The 19,403-nt window shown below is 41.3% G+C and overlaps 1 protein-coding gene across 1 annotated transcript in view; it reads right to left on the reverse strand.

Moving 5' to 3' along the window:
• Positions 1-19,403, reverse strand: part of LOC139309254 (zinc finger protein 91-like) — a 105,539-nt gene that overhangs the window by 6,568 nt on the left and 79,568 nt on the right. The window contains exons 6-8 of the mRNA XM_070933312.1: positions 15,572-17,391; positions 13,923-14,032; positions 6,894-7,145 (exon numbers count right to left, since the gene is read on the reverse strand). Of these exons, the coding sequence (XP_070789413.1) occupies positions 6,894-7,145; positions 13,923-14,032; positions 15,572-17,391 (2,182 nt within the window). The remainder of the gene's footprint in view (positions 1-6,893; positions 7,146-13,922; positions 14,033-15,571; positions 17,392-19,403) is intronic.

Below are 19,403 nucleotides of genomic sequence, written 5' to 3' on the forward strand. Positions count from 1 at the left end.
TAGTCTGCTTTATTTTTTAATATGATTTGCTTGTTTTGAAGTACAGGTTATGAACAAGGCTTTTTAAAAAAGGTAATGTGGCCATGTGAGAATTTAGTTATTTTTCATTAGCTTTGCACAATTCGAAGTCAAATAATTATAAACAGAATGGGTCTCTAGCAGTTCCTGCCACTGTGATACGTTTATTCCTAATTCTTGAAGGACTTTTAAAAAATTGCTTCTTGTAAACTCAAATTTGGAGGAGTACGTAGCAGAACAAGATAACCAGAGGAAGTTATGCTGGCTGACAGCAACTTGAACCTGCTATTGTGATGTCCATGTTGTGGAAGAACACAAAGATAACCCAGTCCAAACGGGGGTGGGGGGAATAGAAGGAGAGAGCACTCTGCACATCCGCTTCACTTCCTGAAGGGAGAAGACAAATCTAATAACTTTTCCCTTTCTTACTTGATTTGGAGGTTCAACCGCTGTTTGATCTCCGTCATAAAAAACAGAAAAGTTCATGCTTTGTTTCTCTGTAAGGAATAAAAAATTTCAGAATGCGTAATTAATAAAATAGGAGGAGGTATTCTATAGAAGAGAAGAGACAGTGAAGGTAAGACTGATGGGTAATCGGAGGATCTTTGATTACCTCCTGAGGTGTCCTGACTTGGATCTTCCCAAGGGATCTCCCTGAAAAATAGCTCCTGAGTGGGATTTGATGGGTTCTTCTTTCCCTCAGGATCTCTGATCTCCACAGTGCAGCACTTCAAATAGGAGGAAAGAAAAATGAAGCAGAATAAATGTACATCAAATGAAATAAATGGATTCTTATATTCAGAACACAATCTCAAAGTCCCCAATATCCATCAGTGACGTTTGCTTGTTTAATTGATTCTGTATTTGTCAAGCATATATAAAATAACAGATAAAAGTATAAAGATGATTTGAATACATGAAAAGGATATGAGTAAAAAAGGACATTAGGACAGGGACGGTAGGCACGATGGTGCGCTTATGCACGCCCCTTACAGACTTCTTAAGAATGGGGTGAGGTCAACAGTAGACAGTCTAAGGTTAAAGTTTTGAGGGAAGACCAAGAAATAAAAGGTCTAAGAATAAAGAAAGAAGAATATAAGGTACAGGCTTTTGCCGATGATTTGGTGTTTATACTGGAGGAACCATTAGAACCAGGACCAAAATTGATACAACAAATAGAAGAATTTGGTGAAGTAGCGGGACTCAAGATTAATAAAAATAAATCCAAATTAATAACTAAAAATCTTAGAAAAAATCAAGAAAAAGAATTGGAACGTGGTATAAAAATACAAACAACCAAGAAAATAAAATATTTAGGGATTTGGTTTATAGCAAAATGTTTCTCAATTAAAGAAGACAATTATGATAAAATTCTATAGCAAATTAAAAAAAAGACTTAGAAAACTGGAAAAACTTACAGATCTCATTATTGGGGAGGATTGCTACGATTAAAATGAACATATTGCCAAAAAAACTATTTTTATTCCAGATTATTCCAATAAAATTAGAGAAATTTTTTTTGAAGCTTTAAATAAAATAGTTACCGTATTTTCTGGCATATAAGATGACTTTTTAATACAGGAAAATCTTCTCAAAAGTCGGGGGTCGTCTTATACGCCGGGTATAAGCCTACGATATCTACCTTGACAGACGGAAGCGGTAAGAGCAGCTACTACCATCTCTAGTCATTGCTAGAGATTTCTAACCCGAATCTGAGTTGCCGGCACTGACCGATGATGCTACGGGAGCGCCGACAACATTGAGGGGAAGCTGTGCCGATCTCGTCAAGGCTGCATGCCGCTGAATGCTGGACCCAGCCGGTTGCTGCGCGGAGCTTTCCCCACCATCCCAGGCATCCAGGTGGATATTACCGACGCTCCGACTTCCCCAGACAGCTGGGTCTCACCATCACTGGGGGGCTGGGGAAGTCAGAGCGTCGGTAATATCCACCTGGATGCCTGGGATAGTGGGGGAAGCTCCGCGCAGCAACCAGCTGGGTCCAGCATTGAGCGGCATGCAGCTGACGAGATCGCACAGCTTCCCCTTACTGTTGTCGGCACTCCCGTAGCGTCATCAGTCAGTGCCGGCAACTCAGATTCGGGAAGCTGTGCCGATCTCGTCAAGGCTGCATGCCGCTCAATGCTGGACCCAGCTGGTTGCTGCGCAGAGCTTCCCCCACTGTCCGATTTCCCCAGACAGCTGGGGCTCGCCATCACTGGGGGTCTGGGGAAGTCGGAGCATTGGTAATATCCACCTGGATGCCTGGGACGGTGGGGGAAGCTCCAGCATTGAGCGGCATGCAGCCTTGACGAGATTGGCACAGCTTCCCGAATCTGAGTTCCTGACGCTGACCAATGACGCTACAGGAGTGCCGACAACATTGAGGGGAAGCTGTGCCGATCTCGTCAAGGTTGCATGGGTGACAGGACATGGGTGACAGGAAAAAAACCTGGTACGAAATAGCCCTCTTGCCACTACACGTGGCCCGTTACCTTGACAGATGGGCAGCCTGGCTCGTAAGTATCTGTACCGGTTCTGTTAAGTCCTCAGGGTTACGTCCTACCCACAGTCGTCACTGTTGCCGCCCTACTCTAATTGGCTAAGACACTTTGTTCTCCAAATAGAACAGGTTCATATAGTACAGCACCAGTACATACAGTACAGTATACAAATGGCTAACAGTCAAGACCCCATCATGGCTCCACCAGCAAGAAGAAAGAAATATGAAGCCAGTTTTAAACTTAAAGTTGTAAACTTTGCCATGGAATATAATAACTGTGCTGCTGCAAGGCAATATGGAGTAACAGAAAAGATGGTTCGGGACTGGAAAGCAAATGTAAAAGCATTAAAGAGTATGCCAAGGGGTAAGTGTGCATTAAGAAGAGGCACCCCACATTGGCCAGAACTCGAAAAACATGTAGCAGACATGGTGAATGAGCATCACCAAAACGGTTATGTAATGACACGAAATAAAATACGTTTGTTTGCACTTCAGTGGGCCAAATCTAACCTAGATCACAGCAACAGATTTAAGGCCACTGTATCCTGGTATACTAGATTCTTGGAAAGGCATAATATGGTACTGAGGCAAAAGACGAAAATTGCACAAAAATTACCTGCAGATCTTGATGCTAAAGTAAATAGTTTCCATCGATACGTAATATAACAGCGCAATAAACATGGCTATGCGTTAAGTAGTATCGGAAATATGGATGAAACTCCAATGAATTTTGATATGATTGGAAATAAAACTGTCCATCCAAAAGGTGAAAAAACAATTTTAATTAAAACAAAAGGACATGAGAAGTCCAGTTTTACAGTGGTACTAGCATGCATAGCTGATGGCTCCAAACTGAGACCAATTAAGACCCTCTTATTCCAACAAGCCGACCTGGCCTAATTTTTTTTCTCTCCTTTTTAAATTTTAAATTGTAATTTTTAATTTGTTTTAAATTTATTGGGATTTTAATTGTCGTGGGCTAAATTATTTCATTTGGTTTTAAAATGTTTTTAACTTTTGTATTTCTGTATTTTATCCTGTGCCTGTTCACCGCCCTGAGTCCTTCGGGAGTAGGGCGGTATACAAATTTAATAAAATCAAAATCAAATCAAATCAATGATTATTTTTAAAAGAAAAACAATGCCGAAACTCAAGTTCCCTGTTGGTTGTTTTGTACATGTGAATGAAAAAGGCTGGATGGATGAAGAAGGGGTAAAGTTCTATGGCTTGATAATGTATGGAGCAGGCGAGGTGGACTTATTCAAAAACGTAGTCTACTGGTGTGGGATATGTTCAGGGCTCATTTAACTCCCAACACCAAGCAAAGGCTTGCAAGAATAAACACAGATGCAGCAGTTATTCCTGCAGGATTGACATCGTTGGTACAGCCACTGGATGTGTGCCTAAACAAGCCATTTAAAGATTGCATTTGAGAACAGTGGAATGAGTGGATGGTTAGCGGTGAAAAGTCATTCACAAAAGGAGGAAATATGCGTGCTCCACAGTTGGATGTTTTGTGCAAGTTTGTCATAAAAGCCTGGAATGATGTTGATGCAGAAACAGTAATCAAGTCTTTCAAGAAGTGTGGCATATCAAATTCATTAGATGGTATGGAGGACGACTACTTGTGGCAAGATGAAGAGGAAGCCGAAGCTGAGACCACACCATCTGATACGGAATTAGATACATACAATGACTGCCTTACAAATGTATCACAAGATGTCATTGATGTACTTATGATATCAGATGATGAACAGGAGGATTTTGAAGGCTTTTAAAGGGAAACTGTCACGCCAGCAAACCTGTAAAAATAGCTTGCAGTTATGATGGGCATTGCTGACTCGCCAGGGACTTGCCCGGCACTTGCGCTCTATTGTTTGTTATCTTCCTCCTATCATCATCAATTCCAGTTTGGTTGATAGCTTAGAAAACAAACAGCATGGCAGCTCCCATGGGTTTATTGTCTTATCCTTCCTTTCAGCTTTAGAGTGAATTAGGAAAAGTTTAATCCAATTGCACTGTTTTATGTTTACATGTTTGATGACAAACAGCCTTATGTTTATAAGTGACAGTTTTCCTGCTAAGTACCTACATGTCATAAGCATTTGAATTAAAATTACCATATTGAAATCAAATGTTTTTTAATTTTTATTTGGTGTGCGTTGGAAGAGAGGTAGTCTTATACGGCGAGTATAGCCCAAACCCTATATTTTAACAGGAAAAGTAGGGGGTCGTCTTATACTCCCAGTTGTCTTATAAGCCGGAAAATACGGTACTAAATTCATATGGCAGGGGAAAAGACCAAGAATTAGACTCAAACTTTTACAAGATACAAAAGATAAAGGGGGATTAGCACTTCCAGAATGGGAATTATATTATCTTTTATCCTAACCTGGCTAAAAGAGTGGATAGAATTAAGAGATAAATGAATCTTAGCAATAGAGGGACACGATTTACAAGTAGGATGGCATGCATTCCTTTGGGATGAAAAACACAAAACACATAGTTATTTCAGAAGACACATATTAAGGAATGCATTGCTACAAATCTGGATAAAAATAAAAAAAACATCATTATTTTATTTATTTATTTATTTATTATTTCAATTTGTATACCGCCCTACTCCCGAAGGACTCAGGGTGGTGAACAGCCATAGAATAAAACATATGAGTACAAAATTTAAAATAAAGTAAAACGAATTAAATAATTTGGCTGAAAATTTAAAACCCCAATAATTTAAGACCAAATTTAAAATTTCCATTTAAAAAGGGGGAAAAATACCAGTTTTTGTATAAAAAAATTATACAAAAATACCAGTCTGGATTTCACCAATGGAAGCATTAAAACACCTAAATTTAATTGAGATGGATAAGATTATAAGATATAGGGATGTGCTAAAAAAACAAGGAAATTTGAAATCGAAACAAGAATTAGAACAGCATTTAAATAGGGAAATTGATTGGTGGACATATACACAAATTCAATCTAAACATAGAGAAGCTACAAAATTATATGAAATACAAAATGAGCAACATGAATTAGGCAAAATTATACAAGGGATAGAGGAGAAATTAATTAGTAGGATTTATAAATTTTTACTGCAGTACAAGATGGAAGACAAGGTAGTTAAAGAAACAATGATTAAATGGGCCAAAAAATTAATTATAATATAGAACAGGAGAGATGAGAGAAAATGTGGCAAATAAATACAAAATTAACTATGTCTGCAGCATTCAAGAAGAACCAGTTGAAAATGTTCTACAGATGGCACCTCCCACTGGCAAAGCTTGCTAAGATGTTCCCGAACAGCTCGCTTATTGGAAATGCAATAAGATCTATGGAACATATTATCATCTTTGGTGGACTTTCCCGGCCGCAAAAATGTTTTGGGCTAAAATCAAGAAATGGCTAGAAAAAATAACAGATCAACCGATTGACAGGAAACCAGAGACATTTTTATTAGGAATATTTATTAGAAAATATACTAAAGAAATAAAATACTTGATTTTACATATTATAATGGCCACACGAATATCATTTGCACAAAATTGGAAAAATAAAATACACCAACAGGGGAAGAAGTGATAAAAAAAAATCTTAGTGTTTGCTGAGATAGACAAATTAACAAAAGAACTTAAAGGAAGATACGTTCCATGTAATATGGAACAAATGGTACAGCTGGCTGGAGATTAGAAATAGTGAACAATAATAAAGGGGGAGAAATCATAAATGTAAAAGGTTTACAGGACAATGTATAAAGTGTACAAAATTAATATCATGATTGTTAGGAATTATAATGTAAATAAGAGAAAAAGGGACAAGAAGGAAAAGTACAGTATAAGGGAAAATGGGAGAAGATGTAAATACTAGAAGATGACCGTTACGAAAAAGTTGTAAAAAAGGAATTTATATATAAAAAAATAGTTTTGAGGGTTTTGGGAATAAAATGGAACAATGTCCTACTAGAATTGGTGAGACATTGCCATATCTTGGTAGTACAGGAGTTTAAGGCACCCTGTTATTAAGCTGGTTATTAAGACCAGCTGCCTGCAATTACTGCAGGGTTCGAATCTCGCCAAGGCTCAAGGTTGACTCAGCCTTCCATCCTTTCTAAGGTAGGTAAATTGAGGACCCAGTTGTGGGGGCAATAAGCTGACTTTGTATAAAATATACAAAAGGATGAAGGCTATTGCTGAGTACATTGTAAGCCGCCCTGAGTCTTCGGAGAAGGGCGGCATATAAATCAAATTAAATATATATATATATATATATATATATATATCTTATGCATGTCAGAGAAGTTTGGGAAGGAGGGGTGAATTATTCAAAGACATTCTCTATTCCCTTCTGGGCTCCCTAGATTAAAGCGTCTCACCTGCAACTCGACCTGCTCCTTCTGCTCCTCCACCTGGCTCAGGAGGAAGCCTTCAGCCAGGGCCACCACCTGGGAACTGGTCTCTGCTCCACACTCTCGCACCCAGCTCTCCATCTCTGGGGGCAGAAGAAACAGGAGCTGCTCCAGAACCACCAGGTCCAGCATCTGGGCTTTGGTGTGCTTTTCGGGTCTCAACCATCGCCTACAAAAGTCATGGAGTCGCCTGCAAAGTCCTCGGGGACCTTCAGCCTCCTGGTATTGGATGAAGTTCCAGGGCTGAACTTCTGAAGGGAGGATGGTTTCCTCCTCCAGGATCTTCTGCCCAGTCCTTGTCCAGAGCTTCCCCCCCTTCCCAGGCTGAGCAGCTGAAGGGCCTTTTCCGCTTCCCTCCTTTCCAAAAGGTTGTGTCTCCATCCTTTCTCTGTCCTGCAGAGCAACTCCAAATGGCTCCAAGGACTCTGGTGGGTCTCCAGATGCCTTTTCCTTCACGGGACCATTTCTGGGGCTGCAGGACTGATCCCTGCAAGGGATTCCGCTCTTTTTTTCCCAGCAAGAGAAACTTTTGCCTTGCAAAGATTTCAAATGGCTTCAAGTTTCTGTATCTGAGATGGAAGGAAAAATAAATACCAAGAATTAGACAATAGAATTTAGCCATTGAACAACCTTCACCCAACCTGCCCGGAGCCCCAAGCGGCTCATCCCAGCGCAGAGCCGAGGCCCCCCCCCCCCGAGCAGGGAGGCAGCTGGAGAGGCCGCCCCGCTTCTCTCCCTCTCCGGAGACAGGATCGGGCGATCGGGGAGCCTGGTGCAAATCCTGCCTCCTCCTCGCCCGGCTTCTCTCCACTCCTGCTGGGCCTCCGCAAGGCCGACCCTCCCCTTCCCCACTCGGGCTCCGAGGAGAGGGCGGCTGGGGAGCATGGGAGCCGCGGTTGAAGCCGGAGAAGGGCGGGGCGTGGGTCCCTCCCTCCTCCGCCTCCCTTTGCACAGAAAGAGCTTCCACCTCACCTGAGGCACGTCTAGAGCTCCCCCCCCCTCCCGCAGCGCCTCCGCCTCCTGCGGAGCACCAGTGGTTAAGGCGAGTATATGCGGGCTCCTAGAGCGGCGTTTCTGATGTCACTTCCTTCACAGCCTCCTCGGGAAGGCAATTGTGATCTTCGCTCTCCAGTGGACCAATGGGGAAGCGGCTGGGGTTCCCTCATCTTGGCAAAATGCGCCCCCTGGTGGATTTGGCGCAAAGTGCCAGGATTGTAGAAAGGGCGGGAAAGAGGAGCGCGTCTGAAGAGAAAGGAGAGGGCACGGATGATAGGCATGAGAGTAGGGTTAAAGGACCCTCTCAATGGCTCCCTGCGCAAGAAAAGCTTTGTGGTCTCCAGAGGAAGCAATTTCTCCATCTTCTCCTCCTTCCTGTACAAGAACCGTTTGTGGAGATGGAAAAAAATCTTTCTGGATAATTTGAATTCGCTTCCCTCAGGAACAGCCATGCTGAAGGCTGGGCAGAAATTGGAGGAGGCCTCCAAACGGTCCAAATCCTGTCAGAAATGACCAGGCGGTGAGAAGGACCCGGAGGCTCTCTGGGATCACAGCTTGTGTCTTGCAGATGTTGTGAAGTCCGGCGTGAAGGGGAGGAAGATGGGACACAATGAGGAAAATGATTTTGTGAAATAAATTATCATGGCACTGAAACAATTATAACTGCAAAAGAAGTAAAGAGTCTGGCCACGCAGCTGTGAAGGCAAACAAAATTCTAGGAAGCATCACCAGATGTATCACCGTCAAGAAAAAGGTGCTCCTATCCCTCTACACAGGGCTTTAGTGAGACTCCATTTGGAATACTGTGTCCAGTTCTGGAGACTCTTTATCTAAAAAAAAGATATTGATAAGATTGTGGGTGTCCAGAGATGGGCAACTTGAGGGAAGGCAAGGAAAGATCACCACAAAATTAGGACAAAGAACCTATGAGTTCAATTCTTTAATTCACCATCACTATAACCCCGTTCTCCTTAGGGTATTCTTTTTCAGTTATTACTGGCATTACATAATGTGAAGTAGTGTGGAAAGGCAGATTTCGACAATATTTAAGTAAGAAAAGCTGAAACAATAGTAAGGAATTTAAGACTAACTGCATTTCTGCTTGCAACTCTGCTCTAGTGGATATATACATCAGAGGGAGTTTCTTGAAATGATTGGGGAATCTACACCACTTAAATATTGGCCACCACGCATCACTTTCAGGCCAAATGATAATCTTTTTAAATGGATTTTAACCTCCTTTCCATCCTTTTAAATTCTTTCGCTCACTGTAGCTAACACGCTTCGTGTGTCATTGTCAACATCAAATGCGGTCGAATCCTTTCATTTTCCTTTTCTCTTTATATTCATGATCTAATGCTATATCCCTGCCTTAAATTCTCCAGAGGGCTTAAGCTTCCTAGTCACGTTTGTTGAGGTGAATTTCCTACGCAATCCCTATGTAAAATGGTTTTTTCCTCATCGTTGTTTATGTTTATATTCTGATCTTCCTTTCTTAATTTTGAAATTCCACCTTTTCTCCAGTCAGAGTTAAAATGCCCTTTTCTCCTCTTCATTTCTCAATTAAGGAGCCTCGTTATGAGGTAAAATTTCTGGAAAATCCAAAGGTTTCAAGTTTTCCTCCATTTTGGAACTGGTTTTTCTTTTTCCTTTCTGTTCAGGGTCGCCGTGACGGGCAGGGAGCCATTGTGAGGGGCCTTTCCTCCTACTCTCATCCTCCCTGCCCTCACCCTTCTGACACACCATAAAGACAAAAATATGGCACTAATCCTTGAAAAACTATCCTTTTCCCATGCATTTTCTCAGCTGCTGTTCATTCTGGCCCCTTCTGTGAAAAACAAATTGATCACCTGGAAGCTTTTTCCACATACTCTACGTTGACATCTGTCATTATTCCATCTCATCATGAGGGCTTTGACCGAAAAAGGTTCCCTGCTTCTACATTCATACTGGTTGACTCAGATCTTAATTTGACACAGCAGACACAAGTTGGATTGAGGGGTCCTTGATACCCTCTGAGGTTGGTTGGTGCACTGATGATGTTTCCTAGTTTGGGTAATGAAACGTGTGCAACAACACAATCAAGTCAGAAAGCACCAAGGAGCCCTCATTTCAACTGTGAGCTACACATTTTTGTTGTGACCCAGCCCCAAGTAGTGATTACCAAACACAATTCAGTCCTGAACAAACTTATTTTAATAAAACAGCTCATTCTCAGCTTAGTCCAAAACAAATTCTTCATAACCAGCCCTTTGGCCTTATCACCAACCTTTGATGTTTTTGATGTCACCAACCTGCCAAAGGCTTTTCTTGGCCAAAACCCCACAAAATTCAAGAGACGCTGACAAGAAGCACTGGAATCAACGTTGCTTTTCTACAAAGAACACAACGGCTCGTTGCTGCTCTTTTAAGCTTTATAGGAGGGGCCAATCATCTTCTGGCCTTACTCCTGTGTCATCCTTTTTGCTTCAGCTGCTCTTGCCTTCTGGCAGCTCTTCACATGCGTGCACTAGAAACAGGTTCCTCCTGTTCCTCTGCCTCTCTGCTGTCCGCCTCTGGATCGCTCACAGCTGGTCCTGGCCCCATTTCTGCCTCCAACGCAGAGCCCTCATCCGGGCCTTCCCTCAACTCCAGGACTGGCCCGTTGTCCTACCCAGCCTCCTCCCTGTCTGACTCCACTGCCAGGTCAACAGGCTGCTGGTGGACCACAATAATTTTCTTCTTTTTGGGCAGATTGGATTATTTTTGTTATCTTGATGTTCCAGAGAAAGTTCCCATTTGCATTTCTGCGTGTTTCATCAGGAAGGACTGAAGTAATTTTTTAAAAGTAGTTCTTCTTAATTTCATGTTATTTTGGTCCCCATCGTTTTCCAAAGATCTTCCTTCTTGATTGATCATTTGCAATGTTAGCTTGTAACTTTGAATGGTTACTTAATAAATTATTGTAAATCAGGGACTGCCTGGGTTGGCCAGTAGGCTACCTAGCTATGAGAACTTAATATGCATCCACATTTCCCTACCACCGCTATTCCTTAATAAAACTACTTGTCATGATTCTGAGTATTGCTGTCAGAGTTCCAAGTAACATTCCCAACGAAATCAAACTCCAAGGCTTGAAGCTCCTCAAAGCTAACTTTTATTAGAGATGTCATATTGACACATTTGGGAAAACTTGAATCTGAACGCTTCCGGGTTTTCCTCACCAAGAAAGTTCAAGACCTTGCCCACATTTCCCACATGTCCACACAGCTCCAATCAGTTCTTTCCCAAACAGAAGACATCCTCCAATTTTTTCTTTGCACAGCTGCCAGACACCATGGCCTTGAACTTCTCTTAGAGAAGTTTGTTATGGCTATCTCTACTCCACTCATGCAATCCCCCCTCCCAACCTCCCACGATATGATTGTGACAGGCCTGGATCCTCAAGGCACACAGGTAATATGGCTTCCAGGCATAACAATTGCTCCCAACCAATTCAAGACTCTGAGGCCTTGGCTTCCTCAAAAATCCGGTTTATTGGTACATCATACCTGCACGGTCAAATGTGAAAGCAAAATTTAATAATTGTCACATTTTGGGTATAAGTAAAGAATATATATTGTCCACCCACCTCATGTCACAGGTCATGTTCGCCAAAGAAGATGATGAACTTCTCAGCACTCCCTCTTGCCATTATTGGGCACACTGATTTGGCCTTGGTTCTCAGGAACCTTATCGTTCTTATATCCGGCACATTGGAGGAAGACATTCTACATTCCATACATTTCCCCTCCCCCCCACTTAAGTATGGCAACTAAGAAACGAAGCAAGATAAATATGGCCTCAGCTAGAGTCGTTTTGAGAGTTGACACTACTTGGCTTTAACCAATGGTGGGTTTCGCTTACCTTTGCTACCAGTTCGCTCACACGTGCAGAGCATTTTTGATGACGTCTGGGTGGGTGGGCAGAGCCTCCATCTGCCGTTACCACCAGTTCGCCCAAACTGGGGTGAACCGGTAGCAATCCACCACTGGCTTTCACGCTCCCTGTGTGGAGGAAGGTTGGAACAGATATAAAGGTGTCTAGAATTATTCTGTGTTTTAACAAATGAGTTCAAGCAGCACTTTTTTTACACAACACTGTGAAAAAACTTACACTGGCACTGAAAAAATGATAACTCCAAAAAAAGTAAACAGTGTGGTCAAGCAGCTGTGACGGCAAATAACATTCTGGGATGCATCACCAGATGTACCACCATCAGCAAAAAGGAGGTCCTATCCCTCTACATAGGGCTTTAGTAAGACTCCATTTGGAATACTGTGTCCAGTTCTGGAGACCTCACTTAAAACAAGATATTGATAAGATTGTGTGAGTCCAGAGATGGGCAACACGAGGGAAGGCAAGGAAAGATCACCACAAAGTTAGGACAAAGAGCCTATGAGTTCCATTCTTTAATTCAGCATCACTACAACTCCCTTCTCCTTATGGTTTTCTTTCTCAGTTATTACTTGCATTACACAATGTGAAGCAGGATGGAAAGGCAGACTGTGATAATAGTAAGCAAAGTAAGAAAAGCTGAAACAATAGTAAGGGATTCAGGACTAACGCATTTCTGCCTAATGGATATACTCATCAGAAGGTTCTTGAAACGCTTAGGGAATCTGCTCCACTTAAATATTGACATCCAGACATCACTTTCAGGGCAAATGATAACCTTAAAACCTTCTGTGCACAAAATTCACCCGTGCCTTCTCTAATTTTGTAAATAACAAACTTAAAGACTAAAGATCTATCCCACCCCTAAAAAGACCTAACGGTAAAGACTGTAATGATGAAGCCATTAAAGCCAACCTCTTCAACACATTCTTCGGCTCAGTCTTTGTAAACAGCAATGGCTTATGCCCAACATTTCCTAGTCGTACCACAAATAATTAACAATGATCTAATACATATTGATTTTACAGAAGACGTTGAAAATGCACTATGCAGTCTAAAACCATCTCTGTCTATTGGACCTGATGGACTATGTGCCCACTTCTTAAAAAAGCTTTCCACTGCCATAGCAGAACCTCTAAGCATAATCTTTGAAAAATCTTTCATGACCAACTCCTTGCCCAACCTATGGGCACTAGCCACGGTCATCCCTATCTTCAAAAAGGGAGACCCCAGCCTAGTTGAAAATTACAGACCAATCTCTTTATGTTGCGTCACCTGCAAAGTCATGGAATCAATCATAAACCAATCCATTATCCTCCACTTAGAGACAAACAACCTACTCTCTAACAAACAATTTGGTTTCAGGAAAAATTTATCCTGTAATCTGTAACTCCTACACTGCAAAAACCTATGGACTACACAACTAGATCAGGGCAAAGCAATAGACACAATTTACATAGACTTCTGTAAAGCCTTTGATTCAGTGGTACATGATAAACTATTTCTAAAACTAAAATCTTATGGCATTTCTGGACCCCTGCATAATTGGATAGCTGCATTCCTGTCAAAAAGGCAACAAGTGGTCCAAATAGGGAGCGCCCTTCCAAATCCAGCACCTTGGGGGACAGCTGTGTCCCCCAAGGCAGCGTTTTAGGACCAACACACTTTATACTTTACATAAATGACTTTTGCGATCATATTATAAGCAACTGCGTTCTTCACTGATGATGTAAAACTATTCAACACCACCGACAATGCTGCTACCCTTCAAAAAGACCTTGACTATCTATCAGAATGGTCAAACAATTGGCAACTTCAAATCTCAACCACAAATGCTCTGTCTCTTGCACATTGGCAAAAAAAATCAGAACACAAAATACAAACTAGGTGGACACAACCTTGTAGATGACCCTCACTCTGTCAAGGACATTGTATTCATCTCTAATGATCTAAGTCACAGAGCCCACTGTAACAACATTGCCAAAAAGGCATTAAGAGTTGTTAACCTAATCCTGCGTAGCTTTTTCTCTGGTAATATTGTACTGCTAACTGGAGCATCCAAAACCTTCTTCTCAGCAGACTCACCTTCTCTTTCTTCCTGCAATGTGCATCGGGAACCAGAGAAGAAAGCATTTTCAGGTCGCAGCGCCGACTGCACGCCTCGTTTTGGATTCGGGGAGGGGATCGTAGCACTGCTGCCAGAAAATGCTTATCGCCATCAAGAAAAAGAAGGTCCCAACCTGCTACATAGGGCTTTAGTGAGACACCATTTGGAATACGGTGTCCAGTTCTAGAGACCTCACTTTTAAAAAAAGATATTGATATGATTGCATCCAGAGAGAGGCAACATGAGGGAAGGCAAGGAAAGATCACCACAAAGTTAGGACAAAGAGCCTATGAGTTCCATTCTTTAATTCAGCATCACTACAACTTCCTTCTCCTTATGGTTTTCTTTCTCAGTTATTACTTGCATTACACAATGTGAAGCAGGGTGGAAAGGCAGATTTCAACAATAGTAAGCAAAGTAAGAAAAGCTCATCAGAGGGAGTTACATCAGAGGGAGTTTCTTGCAATGATTGATGAATCTCCACCACTTAAATATTGGCAGCCACACATCACTTTCAGGCCAAATGATAACTTTAATCTCCACTGATGCTCATGTTTCCTTTAAAATTTCCTACTTAGCAAAACAGCACAAAAAAGGATTGAGGATTCAGAATCCAAATCAGAATAGAGCTGGAAGGGAACCTGGAGTTCTTCTAATCTAGCACAAGCAGATCCTATATCATTTAAAACAAGTGAGTGTCCAGTCTCTTCTTAAACATGTCCACTGATGATGCACCCAAGCTATCTGAAGGCAAGCTGTTCCAGTGGTTAACTGTCCTTTCTATAAGGAAATTCCAGGCTGCTTCTCTCTTTGATTGGTTTCCATCCATTGTTTCTTGTCTTGTACTCTGGTGCTTCGGGGGGAAAAAATTGACCCCCTACTCTTTAAGGCAGCCTCTCGAATACTGGAATACTGCTATCATGTCACTCCTAATCCTGTTCTCTCGACTAGCCAAACTCAAATCCTGCAACCATCCTTGTTTTAGTCCTCAGGCCTTTAGAAGAGCTTAGCTGCTCTTCTTTGCATTTTTCCAAAGTCTCAACATCTTTTTTGTAATGTGATGACCAAAACTGGATGTGGTATTCACGATGTGGTCTTACTAAGGCTTTATAAAGCGATAGTAATGCTTCATATGATTTTGATGCTATGCCTGTGTTTATACAACCAAGCATTGTATTCGCTTTTTTGGCTGCTGCGACACCCAGGTGACTCATGTTTAAGTGATCATCCATTCGGACTCCAAGGTCCCTCTGACAGTTAATGTTTTTGATCCATGTTTCATGTAATCTGTTTTTCCTGCCCAGGTACAAAATCTTACTTTTCTCCACATTAAATTTCATTTCGTTGGATTCTACCTTGTCACATTTGAATCAGAAAGGCACAATATGCTTACACATAAAATATATAGAGAGATATGGTGAGTCAGAGGTTAGAATGCAGTACAGCAGGCTAATTGCCAGAGCCAGCAGTTTGATCCTGACTGCCTCATGGTTGATTCAGCCTTTCATCCTTCTAAAGTCGCTAAAATGAGAACCCAGATTGCTGGGGACCATATGCTGACTTTGTAAACTGCTCAGAGAGTACTGTGAAGCATTGTAGAGTGGCATATAAGTCTAAGTAGAATTGCTATTGCTATATATTTTCTCCTGAGCATGGATACTTTTATGAGAAATAAGATTATCATTCTGAGCAAAACTCTTTCCACATTCCATGCATTTATATGGCTTCTCCCCTGTGTGGATCTTTTTGTGCATACTAAGCCTACTCCTCAGAGCAAAGGTCTTTACACACGCCATGCATTTATATGGTTTCTCTTCTGTGTGGATCTTTTTGTGGATACTAAGTCTATTGCTCAGAGCAAAGGTCTTTCCACACTCTATGCAATTATCTGATTTTTCTCCTGTGTGGAGCAATTTGTGAATGGTAAGTTCACTGTTATGAGTAAAGGTTTTCCCACACTGCATGCACTTATACGGCTTCTCCACTGCATGAATCATCTTATGTGAAATAAGATGACCTCTTCGAGCAAAGGTCTTTCCACACTCCAAGCATTTAAATGGCTTCTCCCCTGTGTGGATCTTTTTGTGGACAGTAAGTCCACTGCTCAGAACAAAGGTCTTTCCACACTCCATGCATTTATAGGGCTTTTCTCCTGTGTGGATCTTTTTATGGGAAGCAAGATAACTGCGTTGAGCAAAGGTCTTTCCACACTCCATGCATTTATATGGTTTCTCTCCTGTGTGGATCATCTTATGGGAAGCAAGATAACTGCGTTGTGCAAAGGTCTTTCCACACTCCATGCATTTATATGGTTTCTCTCCTGTGTGTATTGTTTTGTGTCTTCTGAGTCCACTGCTCTGAGCAAAGGTCTTTCCACACTCCATGCATTTAAATAGCTTTTCCCCCGTGTGGATCTTTTTGTGGATAGTAAGTCTACTGCTCAGAGCAAAGGTCTTTCCACACTCTATGCATTTATATGGTTTCTCCCCTGTGTGTATTGTTTTGTGTCTTCTGAGTCCACTGCTATGAGCAAAGCTGTTTCCACACTCCATGCATTTATATGGTTTCTCTCCTGTGTGGAGTTTTTTGTGGATAGTAAGTCCACTGCTATGAGTAAAGGTCTTTCCACACTCCATGCATTTATATGGTTTCTCTCCTGTGTGGATCATCTTATGGGAAATAAGATTACCACTTTGAGCAAAGCTCTTTCCACACTCCATACACTTATATGGTTTCTCTCCTGTGTGGAGCTTTTTGTGGACAGTAAGTCCACTGCTATGAGTAAAGGTCTTTCCACACTCCTTACATTTATATGGTTTCTCTCCTGTGTGGATCATCTTATGGGAGATAAGATGATCTCTTCGAGCAAAGGTCCTTCCACATTCCATGCATTTATATGGCTTCTCCCCTGTGTGGATCATCTTATGGGAAATAAGATGATCTCTTCGAGCAAAGGTCTTTCCACACTCCATGCAATTAAATGACTTTTCCCCTGTGTGGATGTTTTTATGGGAAATGAGATTACTTCTTTGAGCAAAGGTCTTTTCACACTCCGTGCATTTATACGGCTTTTCTCCTGTGTGGATCTTTTTATGGGAAGCAAGATAACTGCTGTTTGCAAAGGTCTTTTCACACTCCGTGCATTTATATGGTTTCTCTCCTGTGTGGAGCTTTTTGTGAATAGCAAGTCCACTGCTATGAGCAAAGGTCTTTTCACACTCCTTGCATTTATATGGTTTCTCTCCTGTGTGGATGATCTCATGGGAAATAAGATTACCTCTTTGAGCAAAGGTCTTTCCACATTCCATGCATTTATATGGTTTCTCTCCTGAGTGGACCCTTTTATGGGAAATGAGATTACTACATGTTCTGAACCTGTTACCACACACTCTGCATTTGTATATCTTCTCCCCAGTGTGAATCCTTTCATGGGAAGTAAGTTGCCTGCTTGTTCGAAAACATTTTCCACATTCCAAACATTCATAGGGCTTCTCTTTTGTGTCAATCACTTTTGGAGATGTAAGGAAGTTATATGGTTTCTCTTGTTGGGCAAGAAAGTCTTGCATCAGCGCATCAGTGGAAGATGAGCTTTCCTCATTCCAATTATTTGACTGGTTTCTCTCATGGTTTTCAAATTCCATTCGAATTCCAAACTTCTCCATTCCATCTTTAGCATTGGTCACTTGTAACAATTTACATGAATCTTGATTCTCCTGACCGTTATCTTCAAAGCAAAAGAGAAATGAAAATGATAACCAGGTTAGAGAAAAAGATCAAATTGTAGAAAAGCAAACAATTTTTTTTCTGAATTCTTCTGAAATTCCATTAGGTTGTTTGCATGCTTACAGGGGTGTGAAATAGACATGAGGACTTCTATATTCATGAGTCATGAAAGCTTTGAAAATATCTAGAAGACATTTTATTGTTTACAATTATCTATATCTAACTATATCTATATCAATTATCTATATCTAAATCTAACTCAAAGTGCAAGATCACGTGAGATGAACTAGCGTTAGATTTCACAGTACTGATCTCACGTATCTCTCACTACTTTAGGCCTCTGTTTTCTGCAAATGCACCGAAGCAGCCAAAAGAACCAAGGGCTCACTACATATTCATAACATAAGTCCTGGTGGTGTGGGATGGCGGTATAGGTAGGGCGAATGCTGTTCCAGTGCCTCTGCTGTCCTTCCTGTGAATGACGGCCATGGTTCTGCAACATTCGTACTTGGGGGAGGGCTAGATCTTAACTTGGAACGGTCGCTTAGTGAACTGTCGGAACCTGGGGATTATCTGTATCCTAGGATGCTCTGAGTCACACTGCATGAGGCCTTTGTTCTTGAATTGGATTGGGAGAATGCTCTTTCATGGCCTGAGCGTGAAAGTTTTGTTCTCACACAATTTGGGATGGTTTCAGAGGACAAGTGACAACATGTTCCTCTCACATGACCTCCAGAGGACACTTAAAAGCACACTTCATTTTTTTCTGCCTCCACAGATAACTTCAAATAGAAATATACAGATAGGAAATGGCACAGAAAGCATGTAAGCAAAGAAACATTGACTCTTTCCTTCCTTGGAGTACGAGAAGGCCAAATCCTTTCCTTCTCCCTCCCAAGAGATAATATCTGTTCACAAATTTTTTAATAAAAAAAACTAACTATAATCTGTCTTCTTGAACTCTCTAATGGGGGACTAGAAAACTTACCCAGAGAGACCACGTTCCTATGGTTTTCAAGCATGACTTCTGAATGCAGCGCTTTTTGGTCAGGATCCAGCTGAGACCATTCCTCCTCAGAGAAATACACAGCCACCTCCTCGAAGGACACAAGACTCTCCTGAACACGGAAAAAACAGAACAGAACAGGAGGATTCACAAGATCTGTTCAGCAATGATTTAGACAGGAGGATAGAAGGGGAACACATCAAATTTGCAGACAAGACCAAATTGACAGGAATACCAACGCTCCAAAACATAAACTCCAGATATAGACTGATCGACAGACTGGGCTCCATATAACAAAATGAAAAACAACTGTGAGAAATGTAGGGTTCTACATTTAGGAAAGAAAAACCAAATGCACAGGCATAAAATAGGTGATACCTGGCTCAACAGTAGAACGTGCAAGAGAGATCTTGGAGTCCTAGTGGACAATCACTTAAATGTGAGCCAGCAGCGTGCTACAGTTGCCAAAAAAAAAAACCAACAGGATCATAGGCTGCATTAAGAGGGGGATAGAATCAAGATCACATGAAGTGTTAATACCACTTCATAATGCCTTGGTAAGACCACACTTGGAATATTGCATCCAGTTTTGGTCACCACCTATAAAAAGATGTTGAGAACCTGTTTATGTTAAATGTAAATAAAATATTTAGATTAACAGAATATATTATAACGGTATATATATGATATACTAGAAATATACGAACAAAAGATATATTAAGATAAGAAA

Source organism: Pituophis catenifer, unplaced genomic scaffold, assembly GCF_029215685.1.
Source record: "Pituophis catenifer annectens isolate HBS135680 unplaced genomic scaffold, rPitCat1.0.hap2 SCAF_2, whole genome shotgun sequence".
NCBI classification, from domain to species: Eukaryota; Metazoa; Chordata; class Lepidosauria; order Squamata; family Colubridae; genus Pituophis; species Pituophis catenifer.